The 17,836-nt window shown below is 36.9% G+C and overlaps 1 protein-coding gene across 8 annotated transcripts in view; it reads left to right on the top strand.

Moving 5' to 3' along the window:
• MINPP1 (multiple inositol-polyphosphate phosphatase 1) overlaps positions 1-16,233 on the top strand; it is a 48,153-nt gene extending 31,920 nt beyond the window's left edge. For 2 of the 8 annotated variants that reach the window (XR_009532859.1, XM_060102549.1), the window contains one exon: positions 12,752-12,831. Coding sequence is in view for 4 of the 8 variants with exons in the window: in XM_060102502.1 (XP_059958485.1) it covers positions 12,752-13,145 (394 nt within the window). In the remaining 4 variants the exon portion in view is untranslated. Of the gene's footprint in view, positions 1-7,882; positions 8,032-12,751 lie in introns of all 8 variants that reach the window. The other 6 variants (XR_009532860.1, XM_060102502.1, XM_060102494.1 and 3 more) reach the window with 6 other exon arrangements.
• The last annotated feature ends 1,603 nt before the right edge of the window (positions 16,234-17,836 follow it).

Genomic DNA, 17,836 nt, shown 5'->3' with positions numbered 1-17,836 from the left:
ACACACACACACACACACACACACACACACACACACACACACACACACACACACACACACACACACACACACACACACACACACACACTTCTGTACTCCCTCATTCAGACATATGCACACACACTCTTACCCACTGGCTGTTGCCAGTATTTGAGGCTTAATCATAAACCAACTTTGCTTTGAAGAAGCTTGGGAATAAAACCCACTGGCTGTTGCCAGTATTTGAGGCTTAATCATAAACCAACTTTGCTTTGAAGAAGCTTGGGAATAAAACCCAGAAAAATTCCCATGCCATCCTCGGAACTTGGGTATATTTAAGGAGAAGCTGGGGATTTGGTTCTTTCAAACAGCAGTTGTGCCTGTACTAAGTGAAGTAAATCAGTTCCTAGCAGGTGACTTAGAACACTTCTAAGATGCACTCTCCATTATGAGACAAAGCAAAGAGTGTTGTGTTCCTGAGATGGAGCCCACTACCTTCACAAGAATTACTGATTTACTTTACAGAAACCTGGCACATACCTTTAATGGCTTCTGATGAAAGCTGGACCATAAATAAATACTTTTGTATATTTGTTTTAACATCTTTAGAATTACAAAAACAATCCCAAATTTAAAAATCACTGCTATATATGCACACACAGAAACTCCACAACTCTTTAGCCTCCACTAATTGAAGATATCCAAGTCCCCATTTTGGGGTGTTTGGAAGTAATTTAGAATAGAAACACAGTATGTTTTTACATTTAACATGTGTGCTGCTTAACTTTGTCAAAGAAAATTGAGATCTTATTTATAACAGGGCAAACAGGTAGAAGCATGAGCAGCTATTTAAGAGGGACTATATTAACTATTTGGAAGGAAAAATGTGCTTTTTTGGTCACATATATCCCCATGTAGTAGTTTTTTTGTCGTTGCTTAATTAATAAACTTTATTTCCTAGAGCAGTTTTAGGTTTACAGCAAAATTGAGCAGCAAGTACAGAGTTTTCTCATAAACTCCCTACCACGTGCCCCCCAACCTCCCTTACTATTGACATCTCACACCACAGTGGTACATTTGTTATAATTGATGACCCTACATTAACACATCATTATCACCAAAGTCCGTAGTTTCCATTAGGGTTCACTCTTGGTGTTGTACGTCTTCTGGGTTTGGACAAATGTATAATGACACGTATCTGCCATTGTAGTATTGTATGGAATAGTTTCACTGCCCTAAAAATCCTCTGTGCTTTGCCTGTTTATCCCTCCCTTCTCACCAACCCCTGGCAACCACTGATCTTTTTACTACCTTCATAGTTTTGCCTTTTCCAGAATGTCATATAGTTGGAATCATACAATATGTAGCCTTTTCAGATTAGCTTCTTTTACTTAGTAATATGTATTTATGTTCCCTCCATATCTTTTCATGCCCTGATAGTGCATTTCTTTTTAGTGCTGAATATTATTCCATTGACTGGATGTACCACAGTTAATTTACTCATTTACCTACTAAAGGACATCTTGGTTGCTTCCAAGTTTTGATAATTATGAATAAAGCTGCTATAAAGATCCATGTTCAGGTTTTTGTGTGAACATACATTTTTAATTCATTTGCATGAATACTAATCATTGCAGTTGCTGGATCACATAATAAGAGTATGGTTTTTTTGTAAGAAAATTCCACAGTGGCTGTATCATTTTGCATTCCCACCAAGAATGAATGAGAGTTCCTGTTGCCAGCACTTGGTGCTGTCAGTGTTCTGGATTTGGGCCATTCCAATAGGTGTGTAGTGGTATCTCATTGTTATAATTTTTAATTGCCTAATGACATATGAGCACCTTTTCATATGCTTAGTTTGCATCCCTGTGTCTTCTTTTGTGAGGTGTCTATTCAGATCTTTTGTCCATTTTTTAGTTGGATTGTTTTCTTATTGTTGAATCTTAAAGAGTTCTTTGTATATTTTAGATAACAGTCTTTTATTATCAGATGTGTCTTTTGTAAATATTTTCTCTCAGTCTGTGACTTGTCTTCTCATTCTCTTGATGTTGACTTAAGTAGAGCATACGTTTTTAATTTTAAGGAAGTCCAGTTTATCAATTATTTCTTTCATGGATTGTGCCTTTGGTGTTGTATCTGAAAAGTTATTGTCATCCCCAAGGTCATCTAGGTTTTCTCTGATGTTATATCTTCTACGAGTTTTACATTTAAGCCTCTGATCCTTTTTGAGTTAATTTTTGTGAAGGGTGTTAGGTCTGTGACTAGATTTTTTTTTTTTTTTTACATGTGGATGTCTAGTGTTACAGCACCGTTTATTGAAATGACTCTCTTTGATCCATTGTATTGCCTTTGCTCCTTTGTCAAAGATCAGTTGACTGTATTTACAGGGGCCTATTTCTGGGCTCTCCTGTTCCATTGATTTGTCTATTCTTTCACTAATACCACACTGTCTTCATAACTGTAGCTTTACAGTAAGTCATGAAGTCGAGTAGTATCAGTCCTCCAACTTTGTTCCTCTCCTTCAATATTGAGTGTTGGCTCTTCTGTGTCTTTTGCCTCTCCATGTAAACTTTAGAATCAGTTTGTCAATATCCACAAAAACAACTTGCTGGGATTTTGATTGGAATTGTGTTGAATCCATAGATCAAGTTAGGGAAAACTGACATTTTGACAATATTGAGCCTTCCTATCTGTGAGCATGGAATATCACTTCATTTATTTATTCTTTGATTTCATTCATAAGAGCTTTGTAGCTTTCCTCATATAGATCTTGTACGTATTTTGTTATTTTATAAGTATTTCAGTTTTAGGGTTGCTAGTGTAAATGGTAATGTGTTTTTAATTTCAAATGGAAATTTGATTATTGTTAGTATATAGAAGAGCAGTTGACTTTAGTATATTAACCTTGTATCTTGCAATCTTGGTATAATTGCTTATTGATTCCAGGAGGTTTTTTTGTTGATTCTTTGGATTTTCTAGATAGATGATCATGTCATTTGCAAACAAAGACAGTTTTATTTCTTCCTTCTCAATATGTATACCTTTTAGTTTCTTTTCTTACCTCCTCTCATTACAGTACAATGTTGAAAAACAGTAGTGAGAGGGAACGTTCTTGCCTGTACCTTATCTTAGCAGGAAAGCTCTGAGTTCCTCAACATTAATTCTAGGTTGGGGTTTTTTTTCTCTCAACACTTAAAAATATTTCACTCCACTGTCTTCTTGCTTGCATGGCTTCTGAAGAGAAGTCAGGTGTAATTCTTATCTTTGTGCCTCTATAGGTAAGGTGCTTTTTTCCTGTGGCTTCCTTCAAAATTTTTTTCATTATTTTTAATTTTCTGAAGTTTGAATATTATATGTGTAGGTATAGTTTTTTGGAATTTATCCATTCAGTATTCTCTTCCTAGATCTGTGGTTTGGCATCTGACATTAATTTGGGTAAATTCTCATTCATTATTGCTTTAGATATTTCATCTGTCCCTGTCTCTCTCTTCTCCTTCTGGTATTCGCATTACATATGTGTTAATTTAAACCTTTTGTAATTGTCCCACAGTTCTTGTATATTCTGTTCTGTTTTTTTCCAGTCTTCTTTCTCTGTGCTTTTCAGCTTTGGAAGTTTCTGTTGTCATATGCTGAAGCCCAGAGATTCTTTCCTCACCTGTGTCAGGTTTACAAAGATGTTCCTTGTTTCTATACTGTGTTTTTGATCTCTAGTACTTTTTTTTAATTCTTTCTTAGAAATTTCATCTCTTTAATTATTCATCTGTTCTTGCATATTGTCTGCTTTTTTTTTCCCATTAAAGCCCTTGACAGATAAATTATATTTTAAAAAAATTCCTGGTTTGATCATTCTAACATACCTGCTGTATCTGACTATGGTTTTAATGCTTGTTCAGTCTCTTTAAATGATGTTTTTTGCCTTTCAGTATGCCTTGTAATTTTTTTGTTGAAAGTGGACATGATGTACTGGGTAAGAGGAACTATGGTAAATAGGCCGTGGTAAGGTGTGGAGGGAAGGGAAGCATTCTATAGTCCTATGATTAGGTCTCAGGCTTTTGATGAGCCTGTGCCCCAAGCAGTGAACTTCACCAGTGCCTCTCAGTTTTCTTCTCCTCCATAGATGACACAGGAGAGTTAGAGGGGGCTAGAGTTGAATATTTCTATTCTCCCAGGTAGGTTAGGCTCTGATAAAACCCCCTAGCAGGTTAGACTCTGATGAAATAGTTTCTCCTGAGGGCAGGCCTTGTTAAGAAGAGCAGAAAGCTCTGGTTTATTTCAAAATGGTTCCTTTTTTCCTTCCCCTGCCAGAAGCAAGAGGGGATTCACTGAGGACCTGGCAGAGTTCACTCCCCGCTATGCCCGGTCACCTGAAATTTTTGTTTTTTATTTATTTTTTTAAATTAATTAATTAATTTTTGGCTGCATTGGGTCTTCGTTGCTGTGCGCAGGCTTTCTCTAGTTGCGGCGAGCAGGGGCTACTCTTCATTGCGGTGCACGGGCTTCTCATTGCGGTGGTTTCTCTTGTTGCAGAGCACAGGCTCTAGGCGTGTGGGCTTCAGTAGTTGTGACGTATGGGCTCAGTAGTTGTGGCTCACGGGCTCTAGAGCTCAGGCTCAGTAGCTGTGGCGCACGGCTTAGTTGCTTCGCAGCATGTGAGATCTTCCCAGACCAGGGCTTGAAGCCGTGCCCCCTGCATTGGCAGTCAGATTCTTAACCACTGCACCACCAGGGAGGCCCCTGTCCCCTGAAGTTTTTAACTTAGACTTGTCCACACCGAGCCTCTAGCAATTTGTCAATTACAGTTTAGGTTTTCCGACCATGGTTCCCATGGAGGTTTCTGCTCCTGTAAATTGTGATTCTCTGTATCTACCTGTCTCTCTCCAATTTGGGGGACAGCAGTTTGACCTGTGACCTCACTTCTCTGATGGATCTAAGAAGAATTGTTGATTTTTCAGTTTGTTCAGCTCTTTGTTGTTAGGGTGGAATTGCAATTTCTAAGCTCCTTACAGACTGGAGACTGAAATTTCTAGTTGTTTTTTTATACCCAGCATTTGATATTTGGCAGTTGAGTTTCAAACAGTAAGGTAGAAATCAGTTTACATATTGCTTAGTCATTGTTTATTAGTGAAGAAAAGCATTCTGACATTCTTAGCTGTAAGTAGGCCCTTGATTTGAAGTATGTAGTTTAAAAGGACTGAAAAATTATTAGCTAAGTTCTTTTGAATTTTATACCTCATAATTATGAGGTAGGTGTTTTACTTCTGCTTTCTTAGGGAGCCTTGAAGAAGATTATTATATTTATTCTAGTTTTAACACTTGAATCATTAAGGATTACCAGGTTGAATCAGCTAGGAAAAATAAATAGTAAAGAAAAACAGTTATGTCTGAGGCAAGTGATTTATATTCTGAGCTATTATTTATTGGGAACACTTTTTGAGTTAATGGAAAAATTACTTTTTTTCGATCTTTTAACTTATTTCGGAGTGTGCTAAATTCTGCTTCTTACCCTTAAAATCCAACCTGCACATTTAGTGAGCTCTGAATTTTTTTTGAAATGCAAAAATCAAGAAGAAAGATTTTTAGAATTGTATGAAACATGTTAAGTGCTTAAAGATAACTTTTAGGCCACTTGAGAGTTTCAGTTTTATGTTCTTGTTGATAGCATATTTTACAAAGTATCATAAGGCATTCTTTTCTATTTTATAAGCTCTTTCCCTGTGAGATAAAATTTCTCTAAGCCAGATTTTTAATAATATTCCTTGACATTTTTTAAAAAGATGTAAACCAAACCAATTAAGTATCTTCTTATTCTGTGCTCAATGAAGATTTGTGTTCATACATTTAGGAATGATTTACACATAGTTCTTAAAGTGATCATTTGTTTCAGGTGATTGTATGATATATATATATATATATTACATATATATGTGTATATATATTTTTATATATATATTTGTGTTGTTTTGTAATACGCTTGACCAGCGGTGATACTGCTGTCAAAAAACAAGAAATCATGCATCCTGATACAAACTTGAAGCATTGTCTGCTGCTGTATTTTGTAATCAGGTGTCTTAGAAATGGGCAAAGTGATTTTAAATAGTTATGTCTGGGAAATGAGAGATAAAGAGGGGGAGATTGGTTGGCAAGGAGAAGATGTTCATATATAAAGAAAGTGTTTAGGAAATAAGAGGTAGATGACATTGGATCTGGATACAACCTCAGTACAGTGTTCCAGATAGCTAGTGGGAGTTGAAAAGTATTTGGCCTAGATGTTGGGTCTCTGAAACTGAAAACTGTCATTTGTTGACATATTCCCTTTCTTCATGCTACAATAAAAATATAGTTTCATACACCCTTTATTACTCAGCAAACTGAATTCATGGTGGAGTGTATGATGTACTGAGTGCCTCTGAGTTATTGAGAGAAGATGGTCTCCATAAGCTCATAATAGACACATGGTGTCCCAAATTTTCAGAAGTAGTTAGTTATGTAGTGTGTTCCTGAAGCAAGATTTCTTGTCTTTTGTTTTTGTTTATCCTTTATCACATATATATTTCAGGTTAAAAACCCGGGGAATGTAATCTTTGCCTTTTATACATTCTTGGAGAAGAATTGATGCCTTGTTTAAGAGATAGTCCATTTTCTTATTCTGTAGGATTTAACATGTGCTCTCACCAAAGGGCACATTGCTAAAGAGTATTTTTTAAATTGCCCAATTCAAATTAGTACGCCAGGGGCCTTGTTACCAAGCACTAACAATGTGGTCTTCCTCACCTGGTATATTGAAATGCCATGTTTCCACAGCCACCCCCCATTGATTTGATTTAAAATTTGTACTAAGTTTTTTTTATTTGATTTGATTGATTTTAAATCAGCAATGGCTTGAAAGTAAACTTGGGTGACTAAATTCCTAACTTATTTGCTCCAGTCCAGTTATGCAAATATTTTCCTATATAAGAGGCATTGAGCTTTTTCCAAGTGAATTTTTTTGTGTGTATATTATATTCGTGAAACTCGATTTATAGTATTCCTGTATTCAAGTTCAAGCTAAAAAGTTAAATAATTTCAGATGTGCCCTTCTTTAAAAAAAAAAACAATTTTGAAAAATTGAACTTAAGAATCAGGCTGAGGACGATTAATATTTTTTGAAAGGATTTAGGTTAATCTTTTATATTATCTATTCCTATGAACTTAATGCATAGTATTTTTTCTAGTGAGTTTAATTGATGGTTCAAAGTTAACTTAGGCAAGTAAGTTAACCTCAGTGTTTTCATCTGTAAAAACGGGATGATGGGCCTCCCTGGTGGCGCAGTGGTTGAGAGTCCGCCTGCCGATGCAGGGGATACGGGTTCGTGCCCCGGTCTGGGAGGATCCCATATGCCGCGGAGCGGCTGGGCCCGTGAGCCATGGCCGCTGGGCCTGCGCATCCGGAGCCTGTGCTCCGCAACGGGAGAGGCCACAACAGTGAGAGGCCCACATACCGCAAAAAGAAAAAAAAAAAAAAAAAAGGGATGATATCTACATCATAGGGTAAACCAGATACTACACTTTACTAAAGCCACAACGGGCAGCATTTCTATTATAAGACTTAATAGGAATGTATTCATGATCCAGCTCAAACACCACCTCCTCAGCAAAGTCCGTCCAATTCTTCCTCAGAGTGATTTTACTCTCTTTCTCTGGGTTCCCCTAACACTTAGACAAATTGTCAACTGCAAGAACCAGGCATGTGTTTTATTTGTTCTTTCACCTTACTACGTTTTTTCTCCCCCTTTCTCATCTTTCCTCCCTCTTCTAAAAAGCGAAACTAGCATGGTACCAGGCACTTGGCAGAGAATGCTAGTATCTGTCACATCTAAACAAATGGCGAAATGGATCTTTGAAAAGTCTCTTCTTTATGTTTCAGAAAATTGGGCACATCCATTTTTGTCCAGTGCTTTTTTTGTATGAATACAAGCAACATCAGCCAACTTCTTTTTCTGAAGTAGCAACAGCATCTGCTATCTGTGCAAGACACTTTAAGGCACAAAGGTTAAAGGCAGACAAAAAATAATTGTGAGTGAAATTCTGCTCATTTCTCCTTCTTTATATTTGGCATTATTGTAGAAATATATAACCTACAAAAAATTGTAAGTTCCTTACTATTTTCTGCAAGCACATTTGGATCTCTAAGTAAATTGATGTTTTTAGTTGTTTAGATTGTTTTGGGGAAGGCTACATTAGTCTTGACCCTCTAGTATGTAGTTTTCCTTGTCCTTAGTGATCATTATTGTATTGATGCATTTAACCAGACCTTTAAACATACTGTTTTTGTATATTGCATCCTTCTGTAATGGAGATTGATCTGTAGTAAGAAGATGATACTCATGGCATTTATTTTTTAAATTGCATTTTTCCTCCCTATTGAGAATTGCTTGGAATTCTAAAATATTTTTTTTAATTTAGGTGGATCATATGGCAGAAGACAGTCATTTATTTTTGTTGATTTGGCTTCCTATATGAATCTACTCTATAAAGTTATTTGATTTCCCATAGAACTCCCAATAAGCATTTTAAAGCACAATTTTTTTCTCAACTTTCTTCTCAAAAATAGCTGATTTTAATATGTGACTGAAAGTAGGCAGTCAAAAGAGAAAATGGGATTTATTGCTTTTTATATAAACCTAAGGAACCCTAGGTTTAAAACTTAAATTTGGGTAACAACCTAGATTTAATTTCTTCTGTAGCTTGGATGTAGTTAATAGGACTTTGAATTCATCATTTGTACATAGCCCTGTTGGTCTCTTCTCTTCCCCAACACACATTTTTTTGTTTCATATGTGTGTTTGTTATTTGTTTTTTATCTTTTTTTCTATTTTCTCTTTATTTGATTGACTTTTGAACCCAGGTAGGTAGGATAAGGCTGTTTACTCCACTATCAAACGCTTTCCCACATAATATCCACCAGCCACATGTGGTTATTCAGCATCTGAAAATGGGACTGGTCTGAATTCAGATTGCTGTAAATGTAAAGTACACATGGCATTTCAAAGACTTGGTAGAAAAGAATAAAATAGTTTCATTAATTTTTATGTTAATTACATGTTAAAAGTAGAATATTTTATATTATATATTGCCTTATATATTCTTCCAGTTTACTGGAGTTCCCCAGTGGGGAAAAGAGGAGAGAGTTGCTGACAGTTAAGCCTTTCAGTGAGACAGTGAGGGTATTGCTGCTCTCCTTCCTGAACTCTTATGTGTCCTAATAAATCTTACAAAGAGCAATAGTAGGGTATTGAGCTGAGGGTTGTTCCTGGCTTTGCACTTACTGCCTCATGGCTAGAAGATTTAAAATACAAACCAGTATCTTTATATTACATGTTTTTCTTTAACTTCTATCACTATTAAATTCCATTATATTTACATTATGGCAGTGGCTTTGGCTTATTTATAGTCAAATATATAAAGGGGCGAGGCAAGTAACAAACGAATGAATGCATCCTGTCTTAAACAACGTGAAATTATATATGTCCTGTGCAACAGGTATATGTCATCTCTGGAAGGTAAACCTTATTCCTGTTCAGCTGATTATTGCCTTGTTAGGAGTTCATGTTGCCAGATCTTTCAGGTTTTTAAGAGAAGCCACAAATCTGGATTTTTAAGAATTTGAAATCTCCCAATTTTAAAATACTGACAAATATTATAAGATATAAAAATATTTATGCAGTCAAACTAAATATAACTGTGGTTTAATGGTACTGCTTTAGAACTTTGGACTTAAGGAGATACTGCTTGGAAATAAATAAAGGTTTTAGGTACTTTAGATGACCTAATTAAAGTATACCAGTTAAGAAAAGAGGTTTACAGTCACTTGCTGATGAATGGTTTTTAAATTTCACACCTTTTAGAGAATATTCATCTCAAAATAATGGATAATTGAGAAATAGTATGTTTCTCTGTATTTTTTGAGTATACTTTTCTAGTATAGTTTTATTTTCTGTAGGGATGTTTTTCTGCTCCTTATTATTTATTTTTCTGTTGCTTGTTATAATGTAAATTTAGTTTTCCTCAACATTTAGAAGAAGGCTGTATCAGGTTGCTTTTTTAACCTTACAGAGCTCCCTTTTCTGGTGTGTGTGTGTGTGTGTGTGTGTGTGTGTGTGTGTGTGTGTGTGTGTGTGTGTGTGTGTGTGTGTGTGTGTGTGTGTGTGTGTGTGTGTGTGTGTGTGTGTGTGTGTGTGTGTGTGTGTACTGTTCAGGAATATGGTAGCCTGCTTCCTGGCTCTGCTCCCCTCCCCCCACCTTTATCTGGGCTTCCTTTTTTTTTTTTTTTTTTTTTTTTGTGGTATGCGGGCCTCTCACTGTTGTGGCCTCCCCCGTTGCGGAGCACAGGCTCCGGACGCGCAGGCTCAGCGGCCATGGCTCACGGGCCCAGCCGCTCCGCGGCATATGGGATCCTCCCAGACCGGGGCACGAACCCGTATCCCCTGCATCGGCAGGCGGACTCTCAACCACTTGCGCCACCAGGGAGGCCCCTGGGCTTCCTTTTTCCTTTATCTCTGCGGTCCCTCTCCTGCTCAGTCTTGACCCCACTCCCAGCAGTTTCTCCTTAGTGTGGCCTCTGTCCTTCAGTGGAGCCTTGGAGCAGTTGTTTGGAGATTTCACAGGGGCTAGGTTTCTGCAGCCCCAGGAGAGGCCTACAGGTAGTCCTCCCTTGCACTCACCAAGTTGAAGTTGAAGCATTTGAGTCCCTGTTTTTTTTTGCTCGTCAGCGGGGGTCTGCTCTTAGCTGTTGGAGGCCAATTTCATATTCTCATTATGTGGTCCCTCCATGTGTAGTTTACCACATGGCTGTTTCTGCTCTCAGGTCAGCAGGAAGATGTCTCAGAAACTTCATCCCCTTTCAGTAAACCTACCCAGATTAGGCTAGGTCCATCCAGAATAATCTTCCTTTTGATTAATTCAAACTCAAATGATTAGGAAACTTATTTACATCTGCAAAATATTTTCTGCCGTATCATATGACATTATCATGCAAGTGATATCTTGATATATGTAGGTCTTTCCCAATTTAAGAGGTGTGGATTATACTGGGTATATACACCAGGGGGCTGAATTCTTGGAGGTCATTTTAGAATTCTGTCTACCATAATTTTTATTCTATTTTTAATTGCTCTAAAAGGTAACATTACCTAAAGCAAAAATAGTAATGATATATTGTATGTTTATGGCATATAGAAAAAATCAATCTATATTACTATTGTCATTATATATATACATATACATACATATATAATATATAGTATCAGTACATACATATTCTACACATACACACACACACACACACACACACACACACACACACGAGTAACCTAAACCCTTCCCAATTTCAGCTGCTATCTCAAATTGGCCCACAGCACTTTCCAGTGAATACCTGATGGCTGTTTGGGATTCTCCAGTTTTCAGACCTCTTACATGCTTTATGGCTTCCCTCTGCTTCCTTCGACACTGATACTGATAATATGCAGGTCTTGAGGCTATTGATGATTCATGGAGAATACTTTTCCACATAGTTATGTTGTGAATGTTTCCCTTGGTTTTGGGATCTGCTGTCCATTTGCTCCATCTGTTTTTATGTGAGGAATTAGGAAGGTTCAAAAACTGCTGCAAATGCTGCTGTCCTCCCAGAAAATGTGAACCTAATGTGTGGGGTGGTGGCAAGAAGTCAGATGGTTAACTGTGTTTGAATAGGTTTATGAATTATATTTAAGAACAATAGTCATACTGTTTTTATAAAAGTTGAGAGAAGGCTAAACAGTCATTTGCTGCTGCTTTTAAAAGAAGCCTTTACCAGAAAAAAATCGTAGAAAACTTGGAAAAAACAAAAAACAAAAATAAAGGTGACCTAACTCATGGAGTTGAAAGCTGTTGTGTTTCTGGCAGTGTATAAAGTCCATTCCCAACCACAGACACAGTATATGAGCTAGAATAGGTTATGTCTCTACCCTTTTGTAGCTCTCTTCCACATTTTGTGCCCAAGTTGGGTCTTATAAAACATTGAGGAATAACATGCATTACCGTTTACTGTTCAGACTTGGTTTTCACCGAGAAATTTACTGAATAGTGCTTGTCCTTATTCCCTAGATAAAGATAAAATAACAGTTGAAATTTATTCAGATGAGCTCCAAGGAGTAATCAATATTTACTAAGGGCCAGTCCTTCACAGACAGGCAATGCAGTTTTGAAATACATATCAACTTCAAGTTCCTTAATCTACAAGTAAAGACTCAACACTCTTTAAACTTAAAGAATAATGTGTATGCTCACTGTTTTAGATGGGTTTACAATACTACAGTGTTCCAAAATTTTGGAACATAACTTCTATTATAAAAAGTTCAGGGCTTCCCTGGTGGTGCAGTGGTTGAGAGTCCGCCTGCCGATTCAGGGGATGCGGGTTTGTACCCCGGTCCGGGAAGATTCCACATGCCGCGGAGCGGCTGGACCCGCGAGCCATGGCCGCTGAGCCTGCGCGTCCGGAGCCTGTGCTCCGCAACGGGAGAGGCCACAACAGTGAGAGGCCCGCGTACCGGAAAAAAAAAAAAAAAAAAAAAAGTTCAGTTCTCTGCCACACAGAATTTCAGCCATATTGTTATGTAGATTGTTGTTATAAAGATTACAAAAAGATGATAAAGTTGCTAATTCTAAGTGTAGCTATTATGTTTAAAAGCTATTATGTTAAATTATTATGTATGTAAAAATATGTTTATATGTATTTTTTCTCTGCTTATCTTTTAAGTTCTCAACCAATTTCCTCTCCAGTCATCCTTCAGTTTGGTCATGCAGAGACCCTTCTTCCACTGCTTTCTCTCATGGGCTACTTCAAAGACAAGGAGCCCCTAACAGCTTACAATTACAAGAAGCAAATGCATCGGAAGTTCCGAAGTGGTCACATTGTACCCTATGCCTCAAACCTAATATTTGTGCTTTACCATTGTAAAAATGCTAAGACTCCTAAGGAAGAATTCCAAGTGCAGATGTTACTGAATGAAAAGGTGTTACCACTGGCTCACTCACAAGAAACTGTTTCTTTGTATGAAGATCTGAAGAACCACTACAAGGACATCCTTCAGAGTTGTCACACCAGTGAAGAATGTGAACTACCAAAGGTGAACACATCTGATGAGCTATGAGTAACTGGAAAACATTTTTAATTCATCAGGAATCTCCAGGGAGTGATCCCATGCTTGGAAGAGGTGGGCAGTCCCTGGCTACAGCAAGCTTTAACATTACTTGGGTATTTCTGTCTTTTCAAAGAAGAACGTTTCTTTTTGAGTCTGGACATGGATGTGTAAGAAATGGTTCTTCACTGGAGCAGCTCTCTTAAAGGAAAAAAATCTATTCAGAAAGATAACTGGCACTACAAACATTTACAGAAGTTAAATATTTATGTAAGAAAACTCACACTAAGATAGAATGTGATTTCAGGATAGTACTTGAAAGTTGGAGTAACAAAGTACTATGTCAGTTGGACAATCCATAACTTGATTGGACTAAGTCTAGGAACTTTACCAGTTGTGCTGCAGTTCTTTCTCTTTTCCTCAGGTAGCACAGTTCTGGTATCATCTTTCTTAATCAGAACTATTATGATTCACTGGGAGTATCGCTTTGAAAGAAAGCTAACATCTCTCTAGTTGAGAATTCGAAACGATATTAATAAACAGAGTCTGATTTAAAAGAACACCTTCGGGCTTCCCTGGTGGCGCAGTGGTTGAGAGTCCGCCTGCCGATGCAGGGGACACGGGTTCGTGCCCCGGTCCGGGAAGTTCCCACATGCCGCAGAGCGGCTGGGCCCGTGAGCCATGGCCACTGAGCCTGCGCATCTGGAGCCTGTGCTCCGCAACGGGAGAGGCCACAACAGTGAGAGGAAGGAAGATAAAAATGTAATAAAATAAATATCTTTGTTAATAGTATTTATAAAGTATTTGAACACTGTTTCAATAATTCCTTTTAACCTCCTAGTAAGTCTTGCAAGGCCATTCTTTAATTATTATCATTCCTGTTTCACGTATGTAACAGTGGAAGAACAAAGAGGACCATTAGCGACAAGACAGAAGAATAGAATCAAAGTTTCTTAAGTCCATTGCTTAGCATTTAAAAAAAATTTTTGTCATTTTTGCTTGTATTTTTATATTTTGCTATTATGTGAAATATATCTTTTGATGGTTTAGTTTCCTTTTTGTTCATTTCTATAGAGAAAGACTTCCCAGTGGTGGGCTTAGTTTCACAGATATGAACCCATTTCAAAGAAATGGTTCTGAGTTCTGTCAAATGCCAGGAAAATGTTTGCTATAATAATAAACAGAATTCCTGTGACTTTACTACCAGGTCTTTTCTGCTCTCTGTATTGATACATAATCAGTAACTGATGGTAACAGGCTAGCATTTCAAGCAGCTTTGACTAAATCAGGCAATATAAGGAAATTTTTTTCTAGTAGAAGTTTCCTCAGATTTTCACTTCTTAAAGAAAAATTGAAATCTATTTTATTAAAAATCTAAATAAGTGATACAACTATATATTGAAGGTATAAAAGAAGATGCATAGATCATTGGTCTGTAGATCATTGATCTTCAAATGAATGATGTTCATAAAATATATGATTAGCTGATAAATACTACCGATGCCTCAGTACACTGCTGATTGTTCCTGCAAAGGTCTGGTATTAATCTTTTTCTTTTTTTAAATTTGTAAGTAGGCAGAAGAGAACAGTATAATGAGCATTCATGCCCATCATACTGTTTTATCAAAATTAACATTATATCATTCGGTTTAGATCCAAATAAGAAGAATTGAGGACTTTTGTATGCCTCCCTGGTGCTTTTGCCCTCACTCCCTGCCTAGAGTTAGCCACCAACATGAAGTTCAGTATTTACCACTTCATTGCATGCTTGACTCTGAAAACTTGTAGTATTGTTGTGGGAATTTAAAATTTTCTATAAATGGACTTACACTGTGCGTATCATTGTTGAATAATTGATTTCTTTTAATTGCTGTATTTGTTTTTCAAGACTTCTTGATCCTGATCACTTGTCTTAAATTAACACCATCAGTTCATCAATACCTGTTGTGTACTTTTTATGTACAAACACTAGACTCAGTCTATGGGCATGTTAAAGTGGAATGAACCTAGCTTTTCTTTCAAGGGGGTTACCTTAAAAGACCTTAAAACAAATTTACTTGATGTCTGGAACATTAAATGATTTGATTCATAAACTTTTCATAGACTATTAAAGTTTTATAGGAATTGTTTAATTTATTGTTAAATAGGACTATATAGTTATCATTGTAGTCATTGGTGTGTAAAATATTTCAGGATAGAGGGTAAGTGTGGTCCATTTTCCCTAATGTTACAGAGGTTGTGACATTACTCTGGTGCTATTATTCTCACTTAGGAAATGCCTGAAACTGAAGAATCTCATGATAAAAGCAAAAGGTCTTTTCTAGGGTAGGATATATAAAAAGTTGAACGTTGAATAATAATCTTTGGCCAACAAGAGTTCATTCATGATAGGTGACCAAATTATTCAGTCAAGCCAAAATTTAATCGCTATCGGTTCTGAGACTTTGGTCAGTTAGTAAATAACCTATGGACATTAGCCATTTTTCTGTCTAGTCTACAACTTGATGTGTGCAGTGCATTGTACTTACTGTTTTTTATAGTCATTTTATCATTTTGAAGTTTTTGCTCTACAACACATAATCATGCACTTGAAACTCTTTTTGTATATAATCTTGATCTCAAAAGGAGCTTCGTTTTTTTTCAGGCAAAATCAACTTTTATGATATCTTTGAGTGCTTTCCTTTTATAAACTGCAGAATTGATGCATGCCCTTAAATATTTGGGAGTTACATACAACCAAACCAGAATCTATAAGTGTCAATTTTTGGAATATATTTCTCTAAGGTGGTATTTCATATAATTCATTAATGATCCTTGGAATTTGGACTGTGTTCTGCCAAATGTAAGCTGAAAATAAATATTTGCATTACAGTATAATTTGCCTGTATCTAGCTCTTCTCCTTAACTTACCCAATCACTTAATTCTCATAGAATCACAGGTCACTGAATTCTCTCCTAACTATTCTTTTTCTCTCACTCAAGCATTTTCTTCCACTCACCTATCAGCTCAGTCTACCCTTAAGCACCTTCACATCAATCTGTTAAGCTATTTTTTAATTGGTGTGTGTGTGTATGTGAGAGAGAGGAGAGAGAAAGGGAGAGAGACGGTATTTTTGAGAAAATTCCACAGCAAGAAAAAAGATGTCATATTCTTCTAGTTAAAAGATTTGTAGTTTGAGCTTCATACCTTGCAACTTGAGAGGAAGTTAACTTCTAAAACTTTAACTATTTTATCATTACTGGAATGATACATTTTATGATAGAAGGATTCTTAAATTTATTACTTCTAAAACCAGTCTCAATTCAACATCTTCCATGAGTACATGACTTTAAACCAGACTTTAAACCAGACTTCCCAGACTTTAAACCATTATTTAGACCCAAGCAGTTTATGTTCACACTTTTGTTTGTTACTGGGAGAACAAATAATTGTTCATTAGAATGATAGCCTTCCAAATTGAATAATACTCCTAGTATAATAAGAATGTTTCATTAGAATATTTATTTTACATTATTTATGAAATAGCTAATATGAAAGATTAAGTTGGGATTTATTGATTCTCTCAGCATTTTTCATTAGAGTTCATTCTTCCAACCTTGGGGTTCTGATTGTCTCTTGACCAAATGTTAACAATGTGGGTGCTTTGGGAAACTTTTTCAATAAATATTCTCATTCTGGAAGAAAATCCAATTTTGATGTAAAATATGTAAATATGTACTTGTGAACCATATCTATGATAGAGAGAGAGGTGGGGTCCTTGGGACAATGACTCGTCAGAAGACCAGGACATGACTAAAACACAGGCCACTAGGGAACTGAGAAAAAATTGAGATGAGATCCCAATGAGCCAAAACAAAAACCAAGCGGGAATATTCCTCTACTGAATTAGTAGAATTAACCAGCAGGTTTAAACAAAATTGTAGGGAAGGAGTTGCAGCCTTAGTGTTCTGTTTACAGGATACTTAGGAGGTGGTATTAAATGGCTCAGAACTGATATGTGAGATTTTCCTACATATCTAGTACTAAGTTATTTTCCTGAACCTTGGTTGGGGTATCAGGGGATGGGGAGGGTGGAGTCGGTCAGAAGTGCTCTTCCTTGCCCTTTCAGAGATCTCCTGATTCTGTTTCTGCCCCCATTTTCATCTGGGCCTTCTCTTTCCTGTACCCTTTTTGTCTCTATCATGTTTAATATGGATTTTTATTCCCAGGAGATATTTCTCAAAGTTATGTTCCAGAAGGGAGCTTCAGCTGGTGAGTTTTGAGAGTTCATAGGGCCCCTCTGCTCAGGTCCTCTCAGAGCTTAAGGTAGTCATTCCTTGCACAACAGCAGTTAGCCCTCTAAACTTCCAGTGAGTACCTATAGTGACTTGGGAGTTCCCTCATTCCGTCAGCTACTCTACTGCTTCCCCCTGCTTCTTCCAGGTAAGATGGTGCTTATTGGTATGGGCCTTGTAGCAATTGGTGGTTTGTCTTCCACCCTCTCAGTTTGGGAAATTCTTAGGGATGCTTCATCACCTTGTGTTGCAGATACAGTCTGTGGGTTTTTGTTTTTTAACTTTTGTTGCTCTCTTTTTAGGTGATGGGAGGTGATGGGAAAAGTTAAAAAATCATGCCGTCACTGTCGTCTTCTCAGATTCTCCTTTCTAAGTCTTTTAGAGGATCATCACCTGTCATGTATCTTCACTGATAAAGTTCCCATTCA

Source organism: Mesoplodon densirostris, chromosome 1 (assembly GCF_025265405.1).
Source record: "Mesoplodon densirostris isolate mMesDen1 chromosome 1, mMesDen1 primary haplotype, whole genome shotgun sequence".
Classification (NCBI taxonomy): Eukaryota; Metazoa; Chordata; class Mammalia; order Artiodactyla; family Ziphiidae; genus Mesoplodon; species Mesoplodon densirostris.
The sequence above is the reverse complement of the archived record's forward strand: the minus strand, read 5'-3'. Positions and strand labels throughout refer to the sequence as shown.